This window comes from Falco peregrinus, chromosome 6, assembly GCF_023634155.1.
Source record: "Falco peregrinus isolate bFalPer1 chromosome 6, bFalPer1.pri, whole genome shotgun sequence".
Lineage (NCBI taxonomy): Eukaryota > Metazoa > Chordata > Aves > Falconiformes > Falconidae > Falco > Falco peregrinus.
In genome coordinates, this window is record NC_073726.1 from 59,675,899 (window position 1) to 59,701,859 (window position 25,961).

The 25,961-nt window shown below is 46.2% G+C and overlaps 1 protein-coding gene across 11 annotated transcripts in view; it reads left to right on the forward strand.

Annotated features, from left to right (window-relative positions):
• Positions 1-25,961, forward strand: part of RBFOX2 (RNA binding fox-1 homolog 2) — a 174,311-nt gene that overhangs the window by 84,425 nt on the left and 63,925 nt on the right. For 4 of the 11 annotated variants that reach the window (XM_055807841.1, XM_055807843.1, XM_055807846.1 and 1 more), the window contains exon 1: positions 1,713-1,937. The exons of 3 other annotated variants lie outside the window; for them this stretch is intronic. In XM_055807841.1, coding sequence (XP_055663816.1) covers positions 1,725-1,937 — 213 coding nt within the window. In that variant the 5' untranslated portion in view covers positions 1,713-1,724. Of the gene's footprint in view, positions 1-1,702; positions 1,938-2,302; positions 2,497-25,961 lie in introns of those variants that run through there. 4 more of the 11 variants (XM_055807840.1, XM_055807844.1, XM_055807848.1 and 1 more) reach the window with 4 other exon arrangements.

The following is a 25,961-nucleotide window of genomic DNA, read 5'->3' on the forward strand; positions in this document are numbered from 1 at the left end:
AATCACGTTTTCCATGGTATCCTTGAAGCTTTTGAAACTCTGTATCAAATGTTCATTTCGGCTGCTTTTGCCGCAATTTGAGCTCCTGCAGACCTGCGTTTCTTGTTGCCTGAGCACAACCATTGGAAATTGGGGCTTTTCTTTTACTAAACAGGAGCAAAGGTGGATATATTCCAACCATGGGGGAGGAGATGCTTTCTGGCCTACAGTGGAGATGAAAGAGGGAGACCAGCAGTAGATCACACTGAAGGGAATTCCCACTCTGTTGGCACACGAGCAAAGCAGTTGTTCCAACTGGGTGGTGGGAGGCAGTGCAAGTGAGGGTTCAGTGTGCAGCCGGGCACCTCTTTTTCCTTAGAAGATTCTTTTTGATGGCAAATATTTTTAGAGGTTCCTAAAGTGAAGGCCAAAATGGATTAGAAATGATGCTATCCCAGTTAATAATGGTGGCTGATGATAGCATGTCATTTCCCTGTCCTCAAGGTCTGTGCTGCAGCCCGACATCTGGGACTAGAAATTGCCACCCTGTGGCACAGAGGTGACAGAGCGAATGCAACAGTTAAGTGGAGAGAATCAGGATATTACCCTGAATGATTTGCAAAGGTCTGGTGAATGAGGTGCATGTCGCTGAAACCTGGTACTTTGTTGTGGCAAAGGTATAAGGAGGTCACTGTGCTTTTTGCTGCTTTGAAATAGAGTTTAAATTTGACCCAGAATCGTGTTCCAGAATCTCAGGTTTGTAATAGGGGAGGGGAAAAAAATAAATCCAGTACTTTCCCTGGTTTTGCAATACTGCTTTTAAACCTGTAGTATCGTAATATGCAATTTAGCAGAGAGGGTGAGATAACTTGGGAAAACGTGGATTCTGACTCAGAGCCATGCGGGCTGCAGCCGTGGAGGCTAGCTCCTTCCCCGAGGACCCCACACCACAGGTGACTGTTCGGTGGTGTGGGGTGGCTGGACTGTGGTGCTCTGCCTCCATGCTCCCGGGGACATACGGGTTTGCTGGTGGTGTGGTCTCAGGCTTTTCACACTGGGAGAGTGAACTGGGCTGGGATGTGTGCTCCTGCTGGTCTGCTACTGAATTAGAAGAGAAAGGGGAAGGCAGGGAGGGAGCCAGAGGTCAGTTTGCAGTGAGTGAAACTGGGAAAGTGAAAAGCACCGTGGGGCAGCATGGGCTGCCTGGGGAACAGTGCAGGAGCAGAAGCCTGTGAAGCAAAACCACTAGGCTTTCCCCCCCCCCCCCTTTTCTTTTTTTAAACTGTAAATTATAACTGGGCATATTCGTGCAAAGGACAGCTCATGGGGATGCAAGGTGTTACTGCACCGTAATTTGGCTTTGCTGCTGCTAAAGCCTGGGGAGTCTCTCCAGGACCAGGTGTCAAGATGAGACACATCAGAGGGGCAACTTGCCTGAGCTGGTTTTATCTCTGCGTCACGAGCACTGGAGCATCAGCACAGTCGTCTTGTCTAACTGAGGCAGACCTGTGCTCGGCCCTGTCCGTGGGTTTCTGTGGGTGCAACGCTGGGAAGAATCAGTCCAAGCATCTCGAATCCCATCTGCCAGATGGGGGTAGCAGTATATCGGTCTGTTGTGCAGGGTCGCTGGGAGAACAAATGCTGCCAACCGTGGCGTGCTCAGGTGTTAAGGGCCAGATGCTTACTGAAGATAAATGGGAGGGAAAAAAGCAAGCTGGGAAGGAGTCCAGCGATCTCCAGTTTTTATGATGAAAGAAATGCAGATCCTGGCACGGATACTGCTTCCGGTTCACCCGGCGCACCCGGTAACCCACGCGTTCTCCCCTTTGTGGCAGGGGGGAGGTTTGTGCAAACTGACAGCTCCCTCCCGAGCATCCTCCTTGCCGGGAGATGCGCTGCGCCGCCCGGTGAGCTCCGGCCGGGGGAAGCCCGGCTCCAGACCCGAGCCGCTGGGAATGGTAGGTGCGGAGGAGCGGGGCAGGCCCTGGGGTCCTGCCGGGCCGGGAGCAGCGCTGCGCGGGATCGTCCCGACCTTCGCTTTTGTTTCCAGCTGGCGTTCGGGCCCCCGCCGAGCCCCTTGGCTGCCCGGGGGCGGGGGGTCCCGGCGGACCGGCGAGGGAGCGCCCCGCCGGGGCTGCGGGCGGGGGTGGCCGGGCCGAGCCGGGCGGGGCGGGGCGCGGCGGGGGCGGTCCCGGCTCGCGTTAATTACCTTCGGCATTCGGGGCGGCGCTTCCCGCAGCCATCTGGCTGAGCCGGGGGGGCGGCGGGGGGAGCGGCGGCCGGGAGGGAGGGGGAAGAAAGGGAGGAACACGGGAGAAGAAAGGGAGGAAAAAGGGCTCGGGGGGCACCGTGCCGGCGAGGCAGCGCAGCGCAGGCACCCGCCGCCGCCCGCCTCCACGGGGCTGCTGCTTTTTTTTTTTTTTTTTTTCTCTTTATATATATATATATTTTTTTCCTCTCCCCTGCGGCCGGGCTCCCCCATTTTGGTTTATGGAGAAAAAGAAAATGGTAACTCAGGTAAGGCCGGCGGGCGGGCTGGGCTGGGCTGCCGGTGCTGCGCCGCCGTGGCTGCCTGCCCGGCTTTGTCTGGGCGGCGAGCGGGGAGCGGGGGGCTCAGGCGGAGCGGGGCTGCCGGCCCCGGGGCTGCCCCGGCTCCGCGCCGCCCCCGCCCGGCGCTGGGGCTGGAGGGAGCCCCGCCGCGCCGGGGACCCGGCTCGGGCGCGCTGGGGAAGGGGTTCCCGCAGGCCCCCTGCCCGGAGCAGTCTCGCGGTGCCCTCTAGGGAGAAGCGTTGCGTGAGGGGCACGGGTGCCCCTGCTCCCGAGTTGGGCTAAACCCGCCTTTGAACGGCCGATCCCGGCCGATCCCGAAGGTAGACGCCGTCCCAGCCCCTTCTCCATCCAGCTGCCAGTGGCCGCGAGGACTGGGAAGCCCTGGGAGGTGGCTGCAGGCGTGGGGGCTGCCCGTGTCTTCCCCGGGGAAAGTGGCTGACGTTTCCCAGGGAGCGCACCCAGCTGCCAGGGCCATTGTGTTTCCCCTGCCTCGCACGGGGATTTTATCGGACAGTGCTCGCGTTTTAAGGCTTCTATATGTTCCTAGATTTTTGTTTAAATTTTTTTTTCTTCAAATTCTTTTTTCTTCACAGCATCTGCAAGTTGCCAACGGAGATGGTGGTGGTGGGGGGTGGGCAAAGAGAGGAGGAGAAGGAGGAGAACAGCATCACGGAGCAGGAATCCTTCGGAGTTAGGCGTTATATAATGCCCCGCAGTGCCTTGCAGAGCTGGAAACCTTTGGGGGATATTCCCAAAGGGGGTGGAGGGAAGGACTCTCAGAAGGAACTTTTCTTCAAATCTGGGTTTCACAAGTGCTGTTTTCCTGTGGAGCTTTGCAGGTTTTTAGCCTAGATGCATACTGTGATCTGGGTTTTCCTTAGCCCTGGCTGAATCCCCCTTCATTAGCTGCTCCCGAGATCCTGCATGTCCCACTGCAAGGGGCAGCACTTTAGCGGGTGCCTGGCTCAGAATGAATCTGCTGCAAGAAGTGACGCTGGCTTTGACCCTTTCTGCCTCTCATCTTCTATTGATTGTCAGTGGCTGAAAAATAGGTCTCTGTCCACTCTTAAGGTATCTTCCCAGGCTCCCGAGCCCCACCTTCTGCTCCTTCTGTTTAGTCCCTTCCATTACTGATGCCTTTTTATCTGGACCAAGGTTTTCTGTTTTGAGATGGAAGAGCTCTGCAGAAATCTCCCGAGGCTTTCTGTATCTATATTTTGTTTAGCGAATGATGCTGAAAAGCTGTGTCTGCAGTCGGGGTCCGTTTGTGTATTGCTGCATGCTGAGAGTGTGCCTGGTTAGATGGAGATGTATGCCCCTGAGCTGGAGATTGGTGTGTGCACATTTCAGAGAGTTGTTCTGCACAGCCTTGTATTGCAATGTGCTCTTGTCCGCAACCATTATGCACATAGTCTGTGGCTGTGTGGTGTAGAAGGGTGCCTGGGTCACCAGTACAAGAGTGTGTGTAGTTTATGTGTGCCTAGGACCAACCACCCTGAAGCATGAGCCGGCTGGCTTGGAGATGTGCGGAGCTGGGAAGGATGGGGTTCTGCTGAAGCACTGGCTGAAACGGGAGGGTTTGGGATATCGTAATAGACTTCAGGGAAATGTCTTCCACAGAAATAGTTAATTTACTAACCTGGGAAAGGAGGCATCAAGACCATGCATTATTAGTACTGGATGACCTTGAATTATGACTGTCTTAAGAGTATGTACTATCTAGGCTAGGATAGGTTTCTAGGATTTAGCATGTTTACAAGCTGATGCTGATGAAGATGCACGTTAAAATAAGCAGTAGTGGAGAAGAGCTAAGACTGCGTCTTTGTTGGGGTCTCTGAATGAACGACAGATAGCCCTCTTATGCAGAGTTGAGGAAGATGGCAAGGGTGAGTTCAGCGGTAGCATAGTGCTGCTTCTTGCAGGGGCAGCATTTGGCTTGCTAGGCTGGTCCTTGGCAGTACTTTGCTGCAGGTTGGACAGCGTGTGCGGGCTGAAGGAGCGCAGCACATCCAGGGCAGTATCCTCAGCCACATTATTCTCATTCTGCAGTGCTGTTTGAAGCAGTGGAGTCGCCTTACTCGCAACCTGTGAACTTACTTCACTGAGGCTCTGTCTCATTTATGAAAAGTAAAGGTTGGTATGTGAAGCTGGTAATTGCCACTGAATTCAGCATTGCTACAGTCTCTTGCTCAGTTTGGTTCAGTCTCCAGACAGCATTGCCTGCCTGGTCTGTGTTCTGTTGTGTTTTGGGGAGTAAGCTTGCTCATCTTTCTTGGAAATCTGGGAGATCAATTTCTGTATAGGCATGAGGGGCTGGTGAAACAAAATAAATGGGAGTGTGTGGGGTGGGAAGACTAGAAACGGTGATGAGAAGAAATGGGAGATGCTGGAAGGTAGAAATGTGCTTGAAAAAGAGGAAACCAAAATTGCTAATGAAAGCAAGAGCTCAGATTCATTAAGAGAAAGTACCCTGGTCTTATCCCTCTTAATCCTAAATCAGTGAAAATGAGTGTTAAACGAGGCCTAGTACATCATGTGCTAATTGCAGATAAAAGAGAGCGTCTTCAGTGGATGGGAATTATATGCTAAAAGGCTTTTTCTCTGTGTGGTGCATGGTGAGGTTGCTGGCTTGCGTGGAGCACAAAGCCCTCCCTTTCTTGGACAGCCCAGTGCCTTGCTGGCGTTTTCCTCCGAATCTGTTTCCCATCAGGGCTGGGAGAGGGGGAAGGTGTCGAGCATCTCGGAGAGTGGAAAGGGAGCTGCTGCCTCCTTAAGGAGTCCCGCCAGCCCATGTGGCAGCCGGCAGTGCCGAGCGAGCATGTGTGTGTGCGTGTATGTATGTACGTATGCCTTTGTAATGAATCCCCCCGCCATTGTCTGCTCCCCTCCCTGCTGCTGACGATGGAGCCTTTCACCTGGGCTTCTGCCTGCTGGTGGGCCTGCTTCCAAGATGGGAAGAGAAGGAGGAAGGGTTGCTCATGGTAATTAAAGCCAGACCAGGGAGAGCTGCTATTTTCTGACTGCAGCGCCCCGTTTTCCTCCTTTCTCTGTCTTGAGTTCCCAGCTTTTGATGTGAGTGTAGGCAGGAGCATCTGAAGGTCCCCTTTTGTGCAGCTGCAGGATCACCAGTCTCCATTTTGCAGCACCATTTGAAGCATCTTTGCTGCCCTGCCTGCCAGCATGCCCCCTCTTGTTCCCCCCAGCACCCCTCAGAGGCTCCAGCCAGCACCGTTTATCTTGGCACGTGTTTGACTTGCTACACTCTGCCCAGGGCTCAGGGAGGTGATGGCGTTTGTGGCTTTGAGACTAATTTATGTCCTTGTTAAAATGAACCAGCAAGCAGCCTCATTTTTTCCAGAGATTTTCTTCCCTTTCCCTTCCCCCTTTCATAACCCTTTCCCTCCCAGACCCTGTGTGTAGCTGTGAGACAACCTTGTGCAGCCAGAAGTTGCTCACTTAGTGATTTTTTTTTTTTTAATTAAAAAAACACCAAACAAATGCAGAGCTCCTTAAATGGAGATCTTATTTAAATCAGAGCAGTGGCTGACTCATTAAAGGCCTCTCTGTCTCCTTTTCGTTCCTCTGCCTCATTCCCTTTCCCTCTACCTCCCATTACAGTAATGGTGTGATAAAACGGATCTTTGTCTGTGCTCCATGTTGGGATCATGCAGGGGATGCGTATTTGGGGGGTGGGGGGAAGACAGGAGACAGGGAGCCCTGTCACGACAGCCACCTTGTGCTAGCTAAAATTGTACAATGCATCCCATTATAGGAGACCGTCCTCCTTTGTTTGAACCGTCTGCAAGGGAGACCGAGTCCCAGAACAGCCTCCCCCCTCCTGTCCCCTTATGTCCGCTTTAGGATTTGTTCCCCTCCAGGCAAGCTGGATGCTGCAGGAATCCCATGCCTCCCCTAAAAAAAAGAAGTAATAATAATAAAAGAGAGCTTTTTCTATGTGTAGTGGAAGGCTCCCCTTTTTTCCCTTCTGATTTTTCCTCAGGAGCTACCATTATACCTCTATCCCTTTCCCTTGCTTTGAGGATTTCATATCCCTTTCCTTTCAGGCCAGATGTTCTTGCTGTTTTCTTCTCAGTTTGGTGTTTCTCCTGCAGACTGCATGAGCTGTCTGGAGGGGATCTCTCGCTTCTCTGTCCATGGCCTGGTGCTCATCCCCTTTCTTTGCTCTTTGAAAAGCGGTGCTTATTTTTTGTGGTACCCAACTCCTGCCTATGCCTATCCCCTAGCTTTTGCTTCTGTTCTACTGTTTGTCATAGGACTTTGGTTTAGCGCTGTAGACGCCATGTCAGCAGCAGAGGTTTGTGTGAGAGGGATCTTGGCCAGTCACTTTTCCAGGAGAATCTCCCCTGGGAATTGAAAGATGGATCTGTGGCTCACTTTCCCTGGTTTAAGGACATGGTTGCTTGAGGTGGGCCTATGGATTCTGTCTGTAACTGTTGTGATACTTAAAAGATTCAACTGCTGCATGATAAAGGCTTTATTCTTAAGGGCTTAAAAAAAATCAATGGGGCCTGTCAGAACCCACTGAATGTTTTTTAAAGTGTTTTTCTCTTTACCACCTTTGCCGAGTACTTTCAGGTGCACTGGAGTAGAAGCCAACTGCTGTAGGCTTGGGATGGCAGAAACTGCATTCAACACTGCCGAGGCAGGATAGCGATGTGAAAGGGAACTTGATACAGCAGGGCCATTTCCTTAAGTCCCTGTCCTAGAAATAACCTCGCTGCTCCCTAATGCATTTCTTCTGCAGGTGACTAGGTAACTATCCCCAGGTACCTGGGAATTGAGAAATGAGGATGCCTAAGTTTGCCACAGTACGCACTGTGATACTCGGATTACAAGGCTGTGTAAATTTAACATACTGTTTTATTGTTATTTTAAGAACTATTAATTTGTGAAGTTATCTGTGTTAGTGAAAAGGTTGTGGTGAGCTACTTAAAAATACTAGAAGTTGAAGGTTGAGAAGAAGGGAAGCCTTTAAAACCAGCAACATCTTTACCTGCAGGTTATTAATTCATGATGGCTCCATTGCACTTAATTAGTATTGACTGGCCTTCTGCTATAAAATTCTAACGCTAGTGCTAACGGGGGCTGCAGTAAGGGGGCTGATGTCTTTTAGACCTGGGTTCTGGTCTTATTAACTGCTTCAGGTAAAATGCTTAATGTTCCTGGTTTAGATACATTTTCAGCAGATGATGTGTGCGGTTAGCTGCTGCTTTGCAATGAGTTCCTTAACCTATTTGTCTCCCTGCTGCAGAGTCACAGAATTCACTAGTGGGCATCACTTGGAATTCTAAATACCAGGGAGAGGAGGTGGTTAATTTGCCTCAGTCTTCTCTCAAATGTTACTTAAAAGGATTTAGTCAGGTATTCTTTATACCTGACATGTTCCCCATAATCAGAGTAGAGAAATGTTAACTTTTCTACCAGAAGTATATTTGTGTGCCACTGCAGAGTTATTTATGATCCTGTGCTTTGCAGAACGGTTTGCTGGGCTGCTAGAAGTTGTGCTGTGACCACTGAGGGCTGGTTTCATAGGGTTTGCAGAAGCTAGAGCAATTAATGCTCAATTGAAAGCTTTTTCAAAAAATAGTGCGCTTTGCCTATATGAAAGAAAATAGGACAAATGATGGGTCTGTTGAGCAGTGTGCTTTGTTTAAAATATCTGATTTTTTTTTTGTTTGCTTTGTAAAACTGTCCATTGAACAATATTATTTACAAACTAAATTGGGAGATATCAAGACGGTAATGGGAAGGCACTTCAATTCCAGGGCATTTCTGTGTTTTAAGTTGGGAAAGAAACCTTCATTTGTTCTCTTTATTTCTGTTTCTATTTATGATAGTCTTTAATCACATGATTGCATGCTATTTTTTTCCACAAGAGAAGAAAGAAAACCCAGACAAACCTCCACCCATCCCCATCAGCTCCAGTATATGTGGCACCATGGTGACCTCTGCAAGTATCAGTAGCAGGGTTGGTTATCCCAGATGCATCCCACAGACCTCCGCCACTTGCACTGGATGTGTAATTAGCTGTCATTTAATGTGCAGGCCAGCTTGATCTACTTGCCAGTTGGTTTTGTGTATTTGCTGACAGCAGAGGAATGGTGACTTTTCGCAGTATTAGGCTCTGGTTTAGGCTTTGGGAGTGTACACTAGTAGGCACATTTTCCCCTTTTGCATCCCTGCTTGACCTCTCCTGTCTCACCCTGCCATCCATCATCTCACACTCTCCTCATGACCCTGGTCGGTAGCTTGTCCCATGCAAGTCTGTGTCCATGCTGTTCCTGTCTCCTTTCCTCTCCAGTTGTGTCTCCATGCTGTTTCAGCACACTGCTACTTTACCTTGATTGTTTTGGTGCTTATTCTTTCTCCTTGTCCTGTGTCTTCACTACACTCTGCTTGTCTTACGCATTTTTAACTTCTCCGCCCGCTTCTTGCATTCCTCATTTAGTTGGCCTTTTCTATTCCTATTGGGGTCAAACTTGGCTGATCCATCCCTTTTTCCCCCCATCACTAAGTCTGTCCTGTTGGTGCTCAGGCTTCTTGTCCCAGTTTACTTGCCTCCCGCTACACTTCCACATCTGTTTCTTGGGTTTTTTGGATTTGAGGTAGGTAACTGCTACTCCATGTTACTTGATGGCTACAAAGGGGATGGTGCACAGCACAGGACATGGATTGTCTCCTTGCAGTCATTGATCTCCTGACCTGGATCTGAAATGGCTGGTATCTCCTGTGAATCTGTAGATGAGCCTTGAATGAGCATGAAATCGCAGAAAATGGGGTACAAGCAGCACTGCTAGATACTCTCAAGAGCTTCTCTATTTTCTGTTAGAAAAAAATATCTAAACCATTCCTAATGGCAAGTAACCTGCCTTAAAAACATTGTCATGACACTGCCAGTGTTGACAATCCAAGTCCTTTCCTTTCTAAGCATTGCTGGCTCTTTCCTAATATTTAATATAAAGCATTTATTCTTTCCAGGTTTTGCATGCTCAGTTTTTTTTTTTCTTGTTTTCAGCCTATTTTGACCATTATATATAGCTTTTACTAGCTGATTTAGTTGATAAGACAGGCACTGTAGTTTTCCATAGTTTTTGTTACAATGTTCCTCAGATTTTGGTGGCTAAATATAGATTCCTGAAATGCAAATTTTTCTGTTAATTATGAGGTCTTTGAAGGCTTTTCAAAGTATGTGGGGTGATTTCGGTCTGTACACACACACACTCTCTCTTAATCACAAATGACAAAATATGCCCCCTGCTTCTTTCTTGGGTTTGATTGATAGGGCTGAAGTAACAAAAAAAAAAAAAAAATTACCAACCCCGAAATCAAATGCAGATAATATGAAAAAAAAAAATCAGTTCCAATGGTTGCACAGAATTATAAACAACTGAAAACAGGGTCTTAACAGTGGAAAGTATCAGCCAGCCTGGCTCTACCAGCTGTGCCTGTAATGGAGATTTTCACCCTGAGCAGTCTCTAAATACCTAACTGCAATTGCACACCTAGTAGCCTGTAATCTGAGGGTGCATGAAGACACCAAAAATGTCTGAGTAATTGTGACTAATCTTCTAGCCGCTTCTGAAGATTGCCCTTGGGCTGGGAGTCTTGAGTATGGTTAAAACCCTCTGAACTGTCCTCCCGGTTATCCTGCTTAAAATTCATAGTCTCTTTTTTTTTTTTTGTGGTCCTGTGGAATTTAGGATTTCTGTGTGCGTTATAAGTTCTAGTCTCACAGAGTTATCTGACTTGGAGGGCATATTTGACTTTCAGATAATTGCTTTTGATTAACCAAGATTTAGACAATCAGAGTTTGACCTATGCAGTGCATAGGCCATCATTCACCTATCTGGCCTCACTGAGGCTCCTTATCTGAAGCCTATGCTCTTCCTCCAGTCCTAATAGCAAAATCTGCTTTAAATTGCTTAAAAAGACCAATTTAAAAATGCTTTGGAGAGGAGTTCAGATTTCTTGGATAGTACTAGTCCTCCTTTGTCTCATGTACCCTCCATGAAGAGTGAAACCCTTAATTTGATTTATTGTGCTTTGTAGCTTTTCTTATTTTTGCCATTGCAGCGTAGGAAAGGAGGTTATCAAAACTGAACAATCTTGCAAAGTACTTTGGAATATTAAGGGGCAGGAGTAAGGCAGGCTTTTGTTTTCCGGTGTGTCCCTTTCCTGCTTTTTAAAATGTGGTTGAGGTACAGCAGCAGGGGAAAGCATTTCAGGGTTTCAACAGGCAGTTTTAGATCTGTTACGTTACAAAAGACCTTTCCAGCCTGAACAGGAGGAAAAGGAGGTGAAATTACCGAATTAGTCAATTAGTTGCCTGTTGGTTGGACTATAAGGTATTGTGGTATGTTAGCTCTGCTTAGTGTTCAGATATTCTATGTGCACTAGTTCGCTTTAACTTTTCCCCTTGCTTTTCTTCGTGTGTGTGAAGTTGTTTAATGTTACATTTGCTTTGCGAAACTATTCTTTGGTCTGCCTCCAGGATGAAGCACTCTTCTGTCTCGAAGCAGTGGTAAGGGGAGGAAAAGTATTTCTAGGGGTCCCTCTTAAATAAGTTTGGTTTGGGCTGTTGTGGGGGGGTGTGTTGGTCGGTTTTGGGGGTCACTTTAGACCATGTAATGGAGCCAGTCTGTGAGAGAGTGTAGTGTGGTGAGAAACAGGAATGAAAAAGGTGGTGACTGGAGGCTGTGGTGAGAATTTGGTACAGTTCCCTGCTCCAGGGACATGGGTGACAGACTATGAATGATTCATACACTTAAGTGTGACTGATGAAGAGCTGTAGTCAAGGAAGGACTGACCCTCTTGGTGGCAGAGGGAATTTAGGTCATCCAAAGCTACCTGCAAACCTTTATCCTGAGAGAAAATTTGCGAGGGACTGTAGATCTTCAAAGCTTCCTTTGGTCAAAATGCTGCAAGGGTGTGAAAATGAATATATGTGGTAACATGGATTTCAGAAAGGTTGGAAAATACTGCGGAGATCTTGATACTCTGTCAGAAACTAAGACTTCTAAATGTCTTGTCTCAATGAATAAGATGAATCTAAATAAACTGTGTTAAATCAGATTAAAGATCCCTGAGCCATGTTTTCCATCAAGTAGGAAACTAGCTTTGAGCAGCCTGATAATGGCAACTTTGGCTGTAGACAAAATGAAGGTCCTCCTGAAACAAGCCCTGCTGTGAGGAGGTAAGAGAGGTGGTGATGTTACTGCCCTTTTTGCAGGATTTTTTGTTGTTGTTGTTTAGGAATGCTCTTAAATGGTTTTGACAATGAGCTGCAGGAGTTACTGCAAGCACGACACGTAAGTCCGGAGAAAGCTGCACCAGAGGCTGCAGGCTTGAGCGTCTCTGTTCAGATCCGTGCTGGCCCTCCATCCTGCCTGCTTTTGCCAAGTCTCCCTGCCCAGTGGGGGGCCGGGGTCCTGCCTGGCAGCTCAGCAACATGGCCAAGAACATACCTCCTAGCCAGACCTCTGCTTAAAGCAGAAGTGGCTTTTTTTAGTGGGTGAGTAGGAAACTCTGAGCTATGGTATTTGTAACACAGAGAAGAATAGCTGGAGCTGAGTAATAGGAATTTCTTAATGTCTTGGAGGAGCATAAAGGAAGATAAATTTCAGTCTTCTAGGGGTTTTATAGAGGACTGTAGTTGGTTTCAAAAGTGTAGTAGGCCTCTAGGTTAGCTGTGAGGCACTGTGCGTTACCACACAATTATTCTGAGATACTGTCTGGCCTAAATCTAAGAGAAAAGCTGGTGGCAGGAAAGAACCATATTTGACTGATGACTTAAATGCAGAGCTGTGATGCGCCTCCTGGCTAGTATTCTGGCAATCTTAGTAGAGTGTTAGTGTGGGGCCAGACCCCCTGTAGCCTTACCCAGCTGTGAAGTGGTTTGGGAATTGCCCTCAGCTGTGCTCATCCCGACTTTCTGCAGGGGGTTACTGTGCCTGTGTGAGCTGCTCTGTAGCTCTGTGAGGTCAGTTGTGTTAGTCCTGCTCTTGCTGAAGTGCATGGAGATGAGTTTGTTAATTAGGTGTGATGTTGGAATTGGAGCACAAAGCTAGAGGCAGATGCTGAAACCATTCCCTCTGTGATCAGCGAAGATTGACCACAGCTATGAAATACAGGTGGTCCTCATACCTTGCGATGCCAGATTCTGGGAAGGCTTTATGTCCTGGACATGTGAGGGGAAGCTATAAGATCAATTTTCATTTTAAATTATTTAAAGGAAGTTTTTCACATTTAGCAGTCTTCCTGCAAATCTTGAAGTGCATTTTGAAGGCCTGACAAAGCAAAGGGACTTCAGGTAACAATAAATACACTGGCTGCTGTGGACTATTACTTATGCTGTCATTGGCCAATTTTGAATATTAATTCTTCCTAAAAATTGAATAGGATGCAAACAATTGTTAGTTTGTGATTAGCTTTACTAGCCTGGATGCGTGAAGTTGGGAAGGATCACTCAGAACAGAAAAACAGGTTACAGAGCACTGATTTGTTCTTGTGTTCGGTGCTTGGCTGATCCTTTGAGTTCTCAGTGTTGCCTACCCTTTGGTTCCAGTGGAGAAGGGCAGTTCAGATCCCTTCAAATGAGACTATGTTAACACCAAGTGCTGAGGGCTTGTGCTGAAGAACATTTCTCAGGTTTGACAGTGATGAAGTATGTTTGTGGGCCGTGCTGGCCTATCTGGGGGATATTGGGTTGCAGAGGGACATCTGTTTTGAAGGAGCGTGTTTGTAGGACAGAGCAACTGCCCGTCTGTCTGTCTGTTCTGTGCAGTAGCTTCAGACTGATGAGAAGTGATTCCAGTTCCTTACGTTCTCATTGCTTCAGATTGAAGCTTTTACATCTCAAAGGAACAATTGATTTCTACTTTCTTGTTTTCAGTTAATTGTGTTCGTTCTAAGGCAGTGAGGCTTATTATCTTGGCCACTTACATGCTTGTGCTGCAGGATCTCCTTCCTCCCTGACCTTAGTCACACTGATACGTGTTTCACATATCTCATCTCTTAAAGGAGGCAGTTGTGCCTTTGAAAATTAGAAGAACTGGCAGAATCTGCTGAAAACTTGTGGTGTTTTAGGTCAGCTGTCAGTGATAGTAACCTGATCTATGGCAGATCTTTCCCTCCCTCTCCCCAGGGTACCTGCTCTGCCCTTTTCATGCCAGTGGGGTTGATATGATCCAAATTAACTTTTTCATCTGTTAGCATTTATTTCCTGAGTCATGAGAGGTCCTGAGGAGCCACAGAATTAAATGTTGCTTTCCTTCCCAACATTTTTTGTATTGTAGCAAGCGTTATTTTTTCATTCTTGCCTGGGGTCAGATGCTGAGTTTTTCCATGTTAGTGTGCTGTTGGGTATGTGACCTATCATGAGAACAAGATGGAGTTGCACAGTCAGCAGAGGAGCACTCATCATGTCCATGTCTGCTGCAAAATGGTGGCTTCAGCTCTAAGTTGCTTGGTGAGGTAACTGCTTATCTTCCAGGATATTTTGCTTCCTCTGTGTATTAAGTCTGCTAATAGGATAGGAAAGTAGAAGGTAGTTTTTGGGCCAGGTTGGGTCTAACTTCTGACTAGATTCTTGAGTTTGAGTGATACATGAAGGACAGCTGGAGTGGTGGTTAGGAGCAGAGATGTCAAATACCAGGACTTGCTGCTGGCAAAGCAGCAGGATTGTTGTCACTCTCTGAACTGCATTGCTGTGATAGCTATTTATATTTTTAATGTAAATAAATGAATAGCATTTTTTTTTGGTGGCATGGCTGATGGCCAGTCTTGAAGGAGGGATGGTGCTGCTCTTCCAGGAGCCTTCAGTCAGGAGGGATGGAGGGTGGCAGCAGGTGATTGATCTACCTATTCAGTAGACAGCTGTTCTTCCTTGAAATGCTATCTGGAGAGAGGTTTTGCTGTTTGATAGTTCAGTACTTTACTTTGGAGCCAATTTATGCCATAAAGGAGGGGGATGAGAGAGTGTTTTGTTAATAGGAAACGGGCCATCCTGAGCAGGCTATGCAGCATTCAGATGTTGTCTTGACCGTGAGGACTATGGATGATGTGGCAGGAGCCCAGGCTTGCAGTTGGAAGCTCACTCTTGATGTGCTGCAGGGCCCTTTCTGCACATAGCAAAGACACGGCTTTTCCCCTTCAAAGGTCTAAAAGCAGCTGAAATTGGACTGCAGGGGAATTTAGCAGTTTCATCCAAGATTGTGCATCTGCAGACCTTACTGAGTTGTCACATGCCCTTGCATGCACCCTGCTGTGCCCAAGCTGTGACAGGGCCTCACCATTTGGTGCCCAGCTTGTACCCTAAACTGGGCCAGGGTCCAGGTACAAGGAGTGTCTTATCATTGCGCAGTCTGAGAGGCATCTTTGAGAGCATGTGACACATTGAGATTGCGGTTTAGTTACCATCGTCTTTTAAAATGTGGGCACCAGGAAAGGCAGAGATGCTTCTCTTTATATACTATTACAGTGTTCACTGGAAAGGAGATGTACTGGTTCAGCTCAGTTAGCCAGGGTGGGCTAGCTTGTGCCTGTCACTTAGTATAACCTTTTGGCTGCTGGCTGCTCTTCGTGAGGGTGTCTTCTTGGCTTCCCTTCACTCAGAGTAGGTTTAACTTTTTTCTGAAGATTTCTCCATATATTGTGTGACCAGCAAATATCTTAAGGCTTTTGGCTCTAGTGACATTCATGGTGGAAGTTGGTATGAAAGTCCATTTTTGGGCACGGCCATGGGTTTTGTGGCCTTATAAATGTGATCCTGAACAAGTGTGTTATGTGATTCTGATTTCCTTCAAAATTTATTGCAAAAATTTTGTTACCCCTGAAATTGTCTTTTTAAGGGAAAAAAAAAGTTTCTTTTTAGGTGAGTGTAGTGAAGGGCCTAGTTAAAAAGCCCAAGCTTTTAGTATGATGAAAGTTGACGAATGCATTTTCTGTTACGTCCTAAACCTATTATCTAGCTGATTTTATTTGTGCCAGTGATGGCCAAGTTGTGTACATCTGTTAGCATCCCACGGAGAGCCCAGCAGAGCTGGTAGCAACCAAGAAATGCCCAAGTAAATGCACTGCTGAAATTGAGGGAGGGAGTTGTTGGGGGAAGAGACAGGCATTCACGCTTGCTTGCTCAACCAGGTGCTGGTTGAGCTTTTGGGTTTGGTGGTTTTGGTTTTTTGCTTCTCTGGGGTGCAGTATTAGAAGATTTAGAACCTTGTGGGGTCTTAAATTATTTTGTCCCAAAGTGTGAGCAGCACATCTAAAAGCCAGAGGCCTCAGAAGAGGTGAAAGCAAAGCATACAGTAGCTGTGTTCTGCACTTCTCTGGAAAGCAGAGCACTCTGCTTTTTCACAGTGTTTTTGCTTGCTTGGAAAGTAACTGGAGCTGTGCTCATGAATATTTGAGGCTCTCAGGTGCCTGTTGTGGGCTGGAGGAAAGGAGGGCTGAGGGAGGGCAGATGGTGCAGGACCTGGAGGGGCAGAAGAGGGAGCGGCCACGGCCCTGCGTGGTTGTCTTGTCTCTGGTGCTAGCAGACTTCTCATCGGGATGAATGTGCTCTGAAATATTTATTGCCCTGTTTAAATATTCATCACTGCAAAAGCAGCACAGCCTGATGGCAGCAGCAGAGCCTCGAGGGACAGGGGCTGCAGCAGTCCCTGGCATTTCCTTTCAGTAATATGATAAAAATATATTACAAAAACCCACCACCCACAAACCAAACAATCGGGCATTCCCCCACTGCAAGATTGACAGGAGCAGTCAGGCGTATGTCTTGGTGTTTCCTCTTAGTGCCAGAGACTTGTGTTTGCTCTCAGGCTCGTACACTGCGGTGCTGCTCTTCGTTGCCAGATGCTAAAGCTTTTTTCCTAGGCCTGTATCCTGGAGCAAGTGGCTTTGTTTAGCCTGACACTGTTTGCGTGAAAGGGGATGTACAGAAGGGGAGACCGACTGGCTGAAAGGGTTTTAAGTTTTGCATAGCCTGTTCTCTTGTAGGTGTGAGCAGACAACAGCGAGGCTGGTGGGGGAGACCTTTAATGCACTTGTCTGTGGAAGGTGGAGATCTGCTGGGAATTATGGAGGGGTAAATTTCACAGGAGCTCATGCAGTAACATATTAATGGAGCTGCAGGTGCTGACAGACATGCCACCAAAATGAGATGCTTTTAAGGTTTATCAATTTAGCCTCAGTAAAAGAGAGCAGTTTAAAGTGGGACTACCAGTAATATGCAGTAATTTAATGTGAATATTTGCTATATCACTGCTGTTAAACCCACACATGGTTTATGTGACCAAGGTGTTGATGCAGTGGTGACAAGGGAGAACAGCATGCTTCCAGAAATGCTGCTGAGCACAGGGGCTGCAGGAACCATTTGAAAGGCGGTCAGATGTGCTGCTGACCATGAGCTTCACCTCTTAGCCATGTAGGTGGCTTGTGTAGGGGAGAAGTCTCTGCTGGTTCATGGTTACAGCAGGAATTTGGTAAACCTAGGTTAGCCAGAAGGCTTGGGGGAAAGTGGCTTTGAAAGGATTTTGCAACAAAGGGGAAATCTTTCCTGAGAGACCTGACAAATTCATTTTGTATAAACCAGCTTTATGCTGGCTTACATGGGGACACTGTAAAAGTTAGGTGTAAGCAAAGTAGGTAGTGGCAATAACATATGCTAAATGTCCATGTAGCCTCTTGTTCTGGGATGAAGTGGCTTTCAGGTGCCTTTTCAAGTTGCGCTTAATGTAGCGTAACTATGGGCTGCTGTGAGAAGAATAGTCCCCCTCATCTCTCTGCCCCGGCCATACGTTCAGCCTCCTCACCGCTTTGGGCATCGTGCTTAGGCAGATATAAACCGAGACAGTTCAGTTTATGACCAAACAGACGACTATTGTTTCAATTAATTTTCTGGCTATGGCCGTGGCATGACTAGATCTCACAACAGCCGGGGAGGGAAGCAGAGCCACTGCTTCTGAGGCCAGCTGGTAGTTTATCATATTAGGTCGTACACGAAACTGCACCTATGCTTTTCAGTAGCTTGTACCTTTCCATAAGGTGAAGTCACTTTTCTTATAAATGTGTCTGCTGCTTAGTTTAATCTGCTTTAATTTATATGCATCAACTTTCACCAGCTCTTCCTAGCTTTTCAGAATATTGTCCTATAGATCTGGCATTAGATTGTCTCTTTGGCCATATGTGTGTTGTAGGCCATTATGTCTCACTCAGGTACCTCTGTTTTGGATGACATAATGTTTGCTGCACAAAGGCATGAAGAGATGGAAAGGATTGAGTCCTCCTCACCAGCTGACTTAATGACTGTCATTTAGAAATCAGTAAACAAAATAAAATGGTGTCTTTTACCAGAGCTGAATTTAACAGACTGGTTTTCTTGATGCTTGCTTTTTTTCATTACATTAAATATTATTAGTGCCTACTTTCCCCCTCCCCCCCCCCCCCCCCCCCAAATACACTTTCACAAACTTAATTTTTTTTTTTTAAATTATAAGCAAAATGGGTTGGGTCTTTCAGTGTACAGCTCTATGGCTTTTTCCAGTCATGTGGTCATTTTTGTGGTTCTTTTGTGGTCCCTTTTGAGTTTAATTCCCTTTTTAAAATTTGTATGTGGAAGCATGTGTCTTGTTTTTCATCTGGTTGAGGACGTGTACCAAAATAGCAATGCTTCCCACATTCTACTTGTTGATAATATATATCCAAACAGTGGTAGGTCACTCTCTTTTTTTGTACCGGGCCGCTGCACTGGTGAGTTGCTTCTCCATGACCCCTCTGCTCCTTTCCAGAACCTCTGCTTTCCAGGACACATAGTGGAGGCTTCCTTGCAAATGGAAAACTCCTCTTGGAACAGATGAGTAGCAGGAGATAGGAGAATGGAAAATGCATTGCTGGAATGGAAAGTAACTGTGGGAAGAAATCTGTGTTTTTAAACCGTCAAATTTCTGTTCTCAAGTGTGTGCCAAGTCAGTCACAGATTTCCTCCGCCCCGTACCCTGAGAGCAGCTTGATATAATATTGCTGCTGTGTTACTGAGTCCTGGTGCTCAAGTCACAGATGAGTTCTGTTTGCCTCGGCTGGGGCTGCGTGCATCTCATCCCCTATCTTCTTACTGCATTCTGACTGTACCTATGATAGGCCAGTGCTAGTGAAAATGTGATGGGTTGAGACATTTAGCTGCTTGCATTAAAAAGAAAAAAAAAAGTCCCAAGAGGAGCTCTGGTTTTGTGTTTAAGTGTGCTGTATGTGTCTTATCCCCTACCTTTGCTCCATAGTCACGTCTGAATGCACAGCTCCTTGCTATGTTTTCTGCCAGCTCTGCAGTTATTTCCGAGGCATTCAGCGCGCTCCAATTGATTCCAGATGTGCTCTCCCCTTCCCGGCACTTTCTCCCTTCCTCCTCCTCCTGCGTTGGCAGGGCTGCTGCTTTTTCCTGGTGAGGTGCTGGAATTAGTGCAGGCAGGCGACAGGACTTGCCTGCTGGCCACTGCAAAAGGAATTGAAGGGGCCTGTAAGTGCTGTATGAGCAAAGCTGCCTGGCAGGGCTTTGAGCTTTGTCCATCCTCCAGGAGCCAAGTCAGCTCAGAGCAGCCCCTCTGCACAGCTTCATAGTGCCTTCAGCTCATTGCCCTCACAGCAGGGGAGAAGGGGACAGGGAAGCCTGATGCCAAAAGTGATCTTCAGATTCCTTCCTAGAAGAGCACTGGATATATTGAGAGATCTGGAAGAGTCTATTACAGATAGCTGCATCACATAGTTAAGGGCTTTGAAAAATTCCTGTGACTAAAGTAGATACAAATCTTCCTAAGGGGCTGAATGAGCTTCATGTGGATTTAAACATTCAGGAAGGCAGTTCGAATTCTTGAGGCTGCAGGAGTAACTCTTGACACTTCACTGAGATTTGGTGATGTACTTGGAGATACAGGGTGGTAGTCCATTTGCAGAGCAGGGACATGGGAAGAAGAATTGCTTATCAGTCCAGCTCAGGTACCTGACTGGGGTTGGAGAAGGAGATACGTGCTTTTAGAATACTTGTTAGTGGAGAGCTCCTGTCTTTCTTGAAACAAAGCTGTCTGGAGTGAGCAATCTGATTGCAGGATTAGCTGAGGTGACAGTAGCTATGACACTACCCTGACAAGCCTGATCAGGAGTTACCATGGGACCAGGTAGGATTTTCTTCCCTGTTATATTTCCATGTTCCGTAGCCCTCCTTTTACTGAGCACCACCAGGAACCGCTGGTTCCTGGTCAGGAGTAAGGCAGAAAACCAACACAGGCAGGTCCTCTGTGCCACTTTAGTCTGTGAGCACCCTGATGTGCCTGATGCAACCCCTGAAAGAGCAGTTAACTACACTCCTTCCCCACCATCTGCCTCTGGTTCCTGCTGCCTCCCCATGTGAGGATCTGCAGTCGCGCAACTGTGTGATTGGTTTGCTAATCTGAAAAGCTAATTGCAGTTAGCTTAGATTAAACATATGTGACACATCTGCAGCACACTGTTTCTTAGCTATGATTCATTTGAATTCAGGTCCAAAAGGAACTTAACCCTTATTGCCTGGCAGTAATCTCACTGGTGTGGGAGATGCTTCTGCCGCTCCGGGTGCCTGCTGGATTAACGTATGACTAGATTTCATAGTATTTTGAGACTTTATTTTCATACTGATTTGTTGAAAGCTAGTCACCTTATGGAAATCTTTTTTCCCAAGAATGTTTGACTATGAATGTGAAATGGAAAGTACTTGGAATATTGCAGAGGTGGGAAGAACACAGGGTAGATGCTAAAGGACTGATCTGGAACAAAAAATTGAATCTGAGCCTTTCTTTTACTTGCTGGCTTTGCTGCTGAGGATGTATCCATCGTGGTGACTTTTTCCTTTGTTCCATACCCCCGCCCCACCCCCCTTCTCCCCAATAATTCTTGGAGGTAGTTTCATTCCTAATATGGAATGGAAACAGATGTTGAGATCTCAATGTCGTGTCTTGAAGCACAATTCTCTCTTTCTAATCAACCCCAGAGAGCGTGAATTGATTGAAAGCGTTTGTTGAGACACCTTCATGCCAGTAACGTTTAACTATTTTATTTTTTTTTTTTTTTGAACGGGGAATAATGTAGATTTCAGGAGCAGAAAATCAGTGGTGGTTTTTAAATCTGAAAGGTATGTTTCAGGCTGGTAAGTAGATGTGGCTCTGGGCCTTATTAGTGTTGCGTAACTCTTGAATGCTTTGGTTATAGGAAGCCTCTTCGCAGGTTGCCCAGGGGGTTGTTAATTAAGCATGTACGTATTTAGCACCAAGAGCCTGTGTTTGTGCATTGGGGTAGAGCAAAAGTTGACCATTACTGGAGAAAAAGAGCATGGAGATGAGTGAGTGCTTCCTGTGTATAAGGGTAAGATAAGACTATAATTTTTTTCATCCTTTCCTATAAAAGAGGGGCTTGAACTTCTTCATGAAGTTCTTAAATGCATATTTTTTTTAAAAAAAGGGGGCAGCTGTTTCATTTTACAGAACAGTTTTTGGTGGCCTGGAATGATAGAGTGTATATTGGAAGATAACTTGTTCTTCCCTTGCTTTACATATCTAGGAGAAGGAAGGGCAAGATTAGATAATCTAGTGCAAACTTGCACCAGGAAGTTGAAGAAAACATGCCTTTAAATGGTTAGCTAGGTGCAAACTTGAGTGCAGGCATTGGGTGGGTTTTTTTTTTTCCTGGTGGAAGATTAGCTTATTTAGGCTTATGTTAGCCCAGTGCAAAAAGCATTTCCTAAAATGATTACATCTAAATTCAAAAAAAGAATGCATAGATATAAACTTTCCTCTGTTTTAACAAAACTAGCATAGAACTCACTCTGCCAAACTTTTGCAGAGCCATCTATAAGTAAGAGCACCGCTTTTGGGAGGATTCGGGAGGAATTGCTTTTGTACCCATGGTAGTAGAGTCAAAATCCAGCATCCTTTTCTGTTAACCCAGTATGTCATAGAGCAAATGAAGGTCAGGCTCCAGATGTGCAGATGAAATACAAACCCTCTTATTACAGTGATCCTCTTCAAGGTGCTTTTATGATCAACCCACATCAAGAAAAAGTGTGTTGATTTTAGTAGTCTGTGTCACCAGACAGACATGCCAGTCTTGCTCTCTGGAGTAACAGAAATGCCTTTGTAGTGTGGACTGTGGGTGTCAGGTTAGGGTCATATACTGTTCTGAATCCAGGAACAGGTTTGTACAAAGATGAAGAATATGAGACAGTTATGTCCTTTATATGTATCCTTTTCACCTCCAAGTTTCCTTTCCCTAGGCATTTCACCCACTCTTCCCATTTGGAAACTAATCTGTAATGAAATGGTCATGACTAAGAGTGTCTTGTTAGTGCATTTTGGGACGAAGAGTTTATACAATGTTCACAGGCACTTGGAGCGTTTGTATGGCCAAGTCACTGTTTTGGAATGACTGGGGGGTTGGAAGCCATCACTTCATCATTCCATATGTCAGTTTGCCTTGTGTTTGTGTATCTTCATGACCCTAAAGATCAGAAGCACAATTTTTAAAATCAAGGCTTAGGTTCCACATGCTGTAAGACCTACCAGTGTAGGTTGGGGTTTATGTCTGGTCTAATGTCCCAGGGCCTGTCACTTTCTGAAAGGGATAATGCTCAAGTTCCTAGTGGGTCTTGGAGCATCCCTTGTGTTGCTTTGTATCCACCCCCTTTTGTGAAGAAACTGCTTCCCGATATGTTTGTTATCAGTGGGCAAATTGTGGGATTCCCTGCAGGGAGGGTTAATGCATGTCAGAGGCTGTGGCTCCCCGGCAGCCTGAGCCTATCCAAGTGCTGGTGCCCATGGCCCTTCCCTTCCCAGCTTCTCCACCCTGTCTCCTTTCTGGCTGTGGTTCTCCTCCAACTCCTTGCCAAGTCGTTTCAGCACTCTTAACCGAGAGCAAAACTAACCTGACAATAAAAAGTGAGTCTTTTCCCCCCACTCCTGCCCAGGATATGTGCTGAAAGGGCTCAGTGGGAGGCAGATGGAGCATCATGGCTGGCAGGGGAGAGAGGGCAGGAGTGCGTAGCTGGAGGTGTGATGGTGGCAGCTCTGGCCAGAGCCCCGCTGGAGCTGCAGCCAAGAGCGCAGGTCCCACCGGGGCTCTGCTGGAGGAGCCCTGGGAGGGGAGCCTGTGTGACAGGGGCTGGGAAGGGGAGCCTGCTACACCACCCTTATTGTTCAGCTGTGAGAAGGGAGGAAAAAATCCCAACCCAGCCCCTGTTCCTTACTCTTGCTCCTGGGCAGCAGAGTTGTATGGTAGGTCCTTTCTCTCTTGTCTGTGTACAGTCGGGGGAGCGGTGTTTGGCCTCTTCTGCTAGAGCTGCGTGTCACCTTGCCCTCCCTTACAGGAGGCTGTGACCTGGATCGGAGGAGGGATGGCGTGGTCCCCACATCCCCCTCACTCACAAGGATTCCTTTCATGTGAAGAGCTGAGGGCAGGCAGTGGCTCTAGGTTGAATGGTCGAATGGTCACACCAGGCTCTTCAGATCTGAGCTACAAACATTTTTGCTGTTTACAAAAGGGATTAGGTTAGTGCAGAGAGCAAACAGTTATAGCCTGGAACACACTGGTCTTCACAAGTTAATTGCCTCTGTTAGCTGCAAGTCAGTTGCTTCAAGGTTTCATAAAATCAGCCCAGTGAAGACATATCTATTAGAAACCCCATTCCACTAATAGTCATGTACTTACCTCTGTCCCACTGATACAGGGGTTACCAGAGTTGAAAAGGTATATTTAAGAGATTATTTGATATTTACATGCTGTAGCGTTTCTCTGCGCTTTTCTCTCATGCTTATGATTTGCCGTAGAGTTATGGACAGCACAGACAGTTTCCCTCGTGGCAGTTTGCATGGAAATGTCTATACAGAAGTCGTACCAGTTTAGCTTTACTAGGATTATAATTTTTATTTGGTTGGTTATGCTTCAATATCTGTGCATATTATGGCATACCAATACAGGAGCTGCACTGCTGTAAGGCTCCTTTCATATCACTATAATTATATCCATTGCTTTTAATGAGCAAAACAAAACCAGCCCTTCACAAAATAGACTGATCTTTGGAAGTAGGAGGCTTTTATGCGCATTTCTGGTGTTCACTCTTGGTGCTCCAGCGCTGTGATCTTGGATCACCACCTGCTGTCTGCTGAAAGAATTCATCCTGTGTTGCATTTGCTGGACCACGTTGCCCCCTCACTGGGACACTGTCCCCAGCTCCCACCCTTCTACAAGGTACTGCTACATGCAGTTACTTACTGTTGCTTCGCTTAGCTTGGAGCTATGAAGTTTGTTAATTAAGTTACAGCTGCGTAAACTCTTAGAAATGTGCCCCCATTAGGGATTTTTCACTGGTTTAGCTACTTTGTTTTTTAAACAAAATGTGGGATGTGTTGGAACTGAGCTGTGTAGGCAGAACCCTGACTTAAGAAAGTTGGCACCTGCAAGGACATGACTGGACCCTTGTAGGGCTGAGAATAGGGGGCTGAAAGGGGTGCCCAGACAGTATCCAGCATCCCTGTTGTGCCCTGAGGGCTTGGGTGCTGATGAATCTTTCCCAGTTTGGTGAGCATGGGATGGCAGCTAGTGCGGTTGATGCATGGCAGCACAAATTCACAGAGGGAACTGGCTAACCTTGAACTACTGAAATTATTCCTGCAGCCAAATGTCCCTCAAGCTCCTCTCCTGGAGACGGCCAGCTACGATGCATTGTGGCTGAGATAACCAATGTTCAGGAGCAGACAGACGCTGAAGATTTATTTCATGCCATCACACAAGTCAAAGACAGCAGTAGTTTTTGTGGGGAGCTGCAGCTGGGCTTTCCTGGTCCTGTTATGGTTTCCTTGTGTGTGTTTGGGGATGGTGACCACTCTTGGACATACCCATCTCTGTTGTTGCATTTGAGTAAATGTTTAAGGTAACTTATTGAGCTAAAACAGACAGGACTAGCAGTGCTGTGAGGTATGTTGTCAAGATTGGGTAGCAAATACTTTCAGCTGAGTCTTTCTTCCTACGTATGTACCTTCACCAGGAAGTTTGGGAGTTTCTCCATGCTTTTTGTACCTTCCTGAGAAGTGGGAGAAGCAGTGCCTCTGCAGGATTTTCCCTGGTGGGTTAGAAGTAGGGAAAGGAGTTCAGGTTCAATGTTTGAAGATAAATGGATTTTGGGGTTTTTTTGCTCTGTTAGTTCTTGCAAATATGAAGTGTTGTGTAAATGTTGAAATTTGGTAGAATAACAGAAGTAGTAGAATCTCCTCTGGGTTTGGAGGCTATCAATAAGTCGTGAAACCTGCAGAGATCTCATCGGGAGTCCTTTTCTGTAGACACTAGTGGAAACAGGAAAAAAAGTAATTCTAAAGCATCAAAGGAAATTAAAATTACAAAAAAAAAGTCAAATGGGAAACTTGTACATAATGATATCAAGAGAAAAATAATTTGATATAGATAATCCATGAGATGATGAAACCTGGACAAGCATAATGGTGATAGATCTACAGATAACCTGAGGCATTAAAGTAAGGATACATTTGTAACAAAAGATACGGGTTTTGCCTGTTAGTGTGATTGGGGGATGTGTGTGTATGACAGTGCTATTAACAGCATTTCATTCTGCCCGAGAAATCCCAGAAGTAATAAAGTTACCGGGTTATTTTGGCTTGCAAGGTGTGATTAAGCTCAAAATAAGTATGTATTATCAAAATGCCACAAGCAACAGAAGAGAGAACATTTTTCATCTTTCAAACATTTGTAGATAATTGAAGAAGGGAGAGAAAATATTTAAAAGGTTGAAATGCATTTAAACTGGAAGGAACAGTATTAACTGAGGGGTGAAAATATTGGAAATAACATTATATAAGGTTTGTGGGCTAGCATTTTAAGTAGTCTAAGAGAGATTAAACAAAATACTGGAGTGTGTCCTTTGGGGAGCAGCCCTGCTCTGTTGAGAGGATGGCAGAATAGGTTTTGTTTGTAGCTAATTAGCATTCTCTTCCTCCTATCCTGGGTACTACCAGCTTATAAATCTAGCTTGTTCTGAGAAAACTGGAAATAGTTTCTGCTACTGTATCTTTCTTGGCATTACCCTACCAATTTTTGAAACTTAAAAATAAGTAAGTTTCATTTTAGCTCCTATTTTAAACAGAAGGAAGGGGCAGACAATGTGGCCTGTATGGAAACACATAGACAATTGGATATATTGAAATATTGTAAGCAAAAGAGCTTGAAAAGGAGGCAGTAAGTGGACAGAGTGGAGCTGTTGTGACAGGATAAATAATCACAGTACGTGAGCAACGGGGCTGCTGATACCTGGTTTGCGGTGGGATAGCCATCATTCAGCCTCTCCTCCCTCCCATTTGTGAAAATCACCCTGCAGATCTTGATGATGGCTT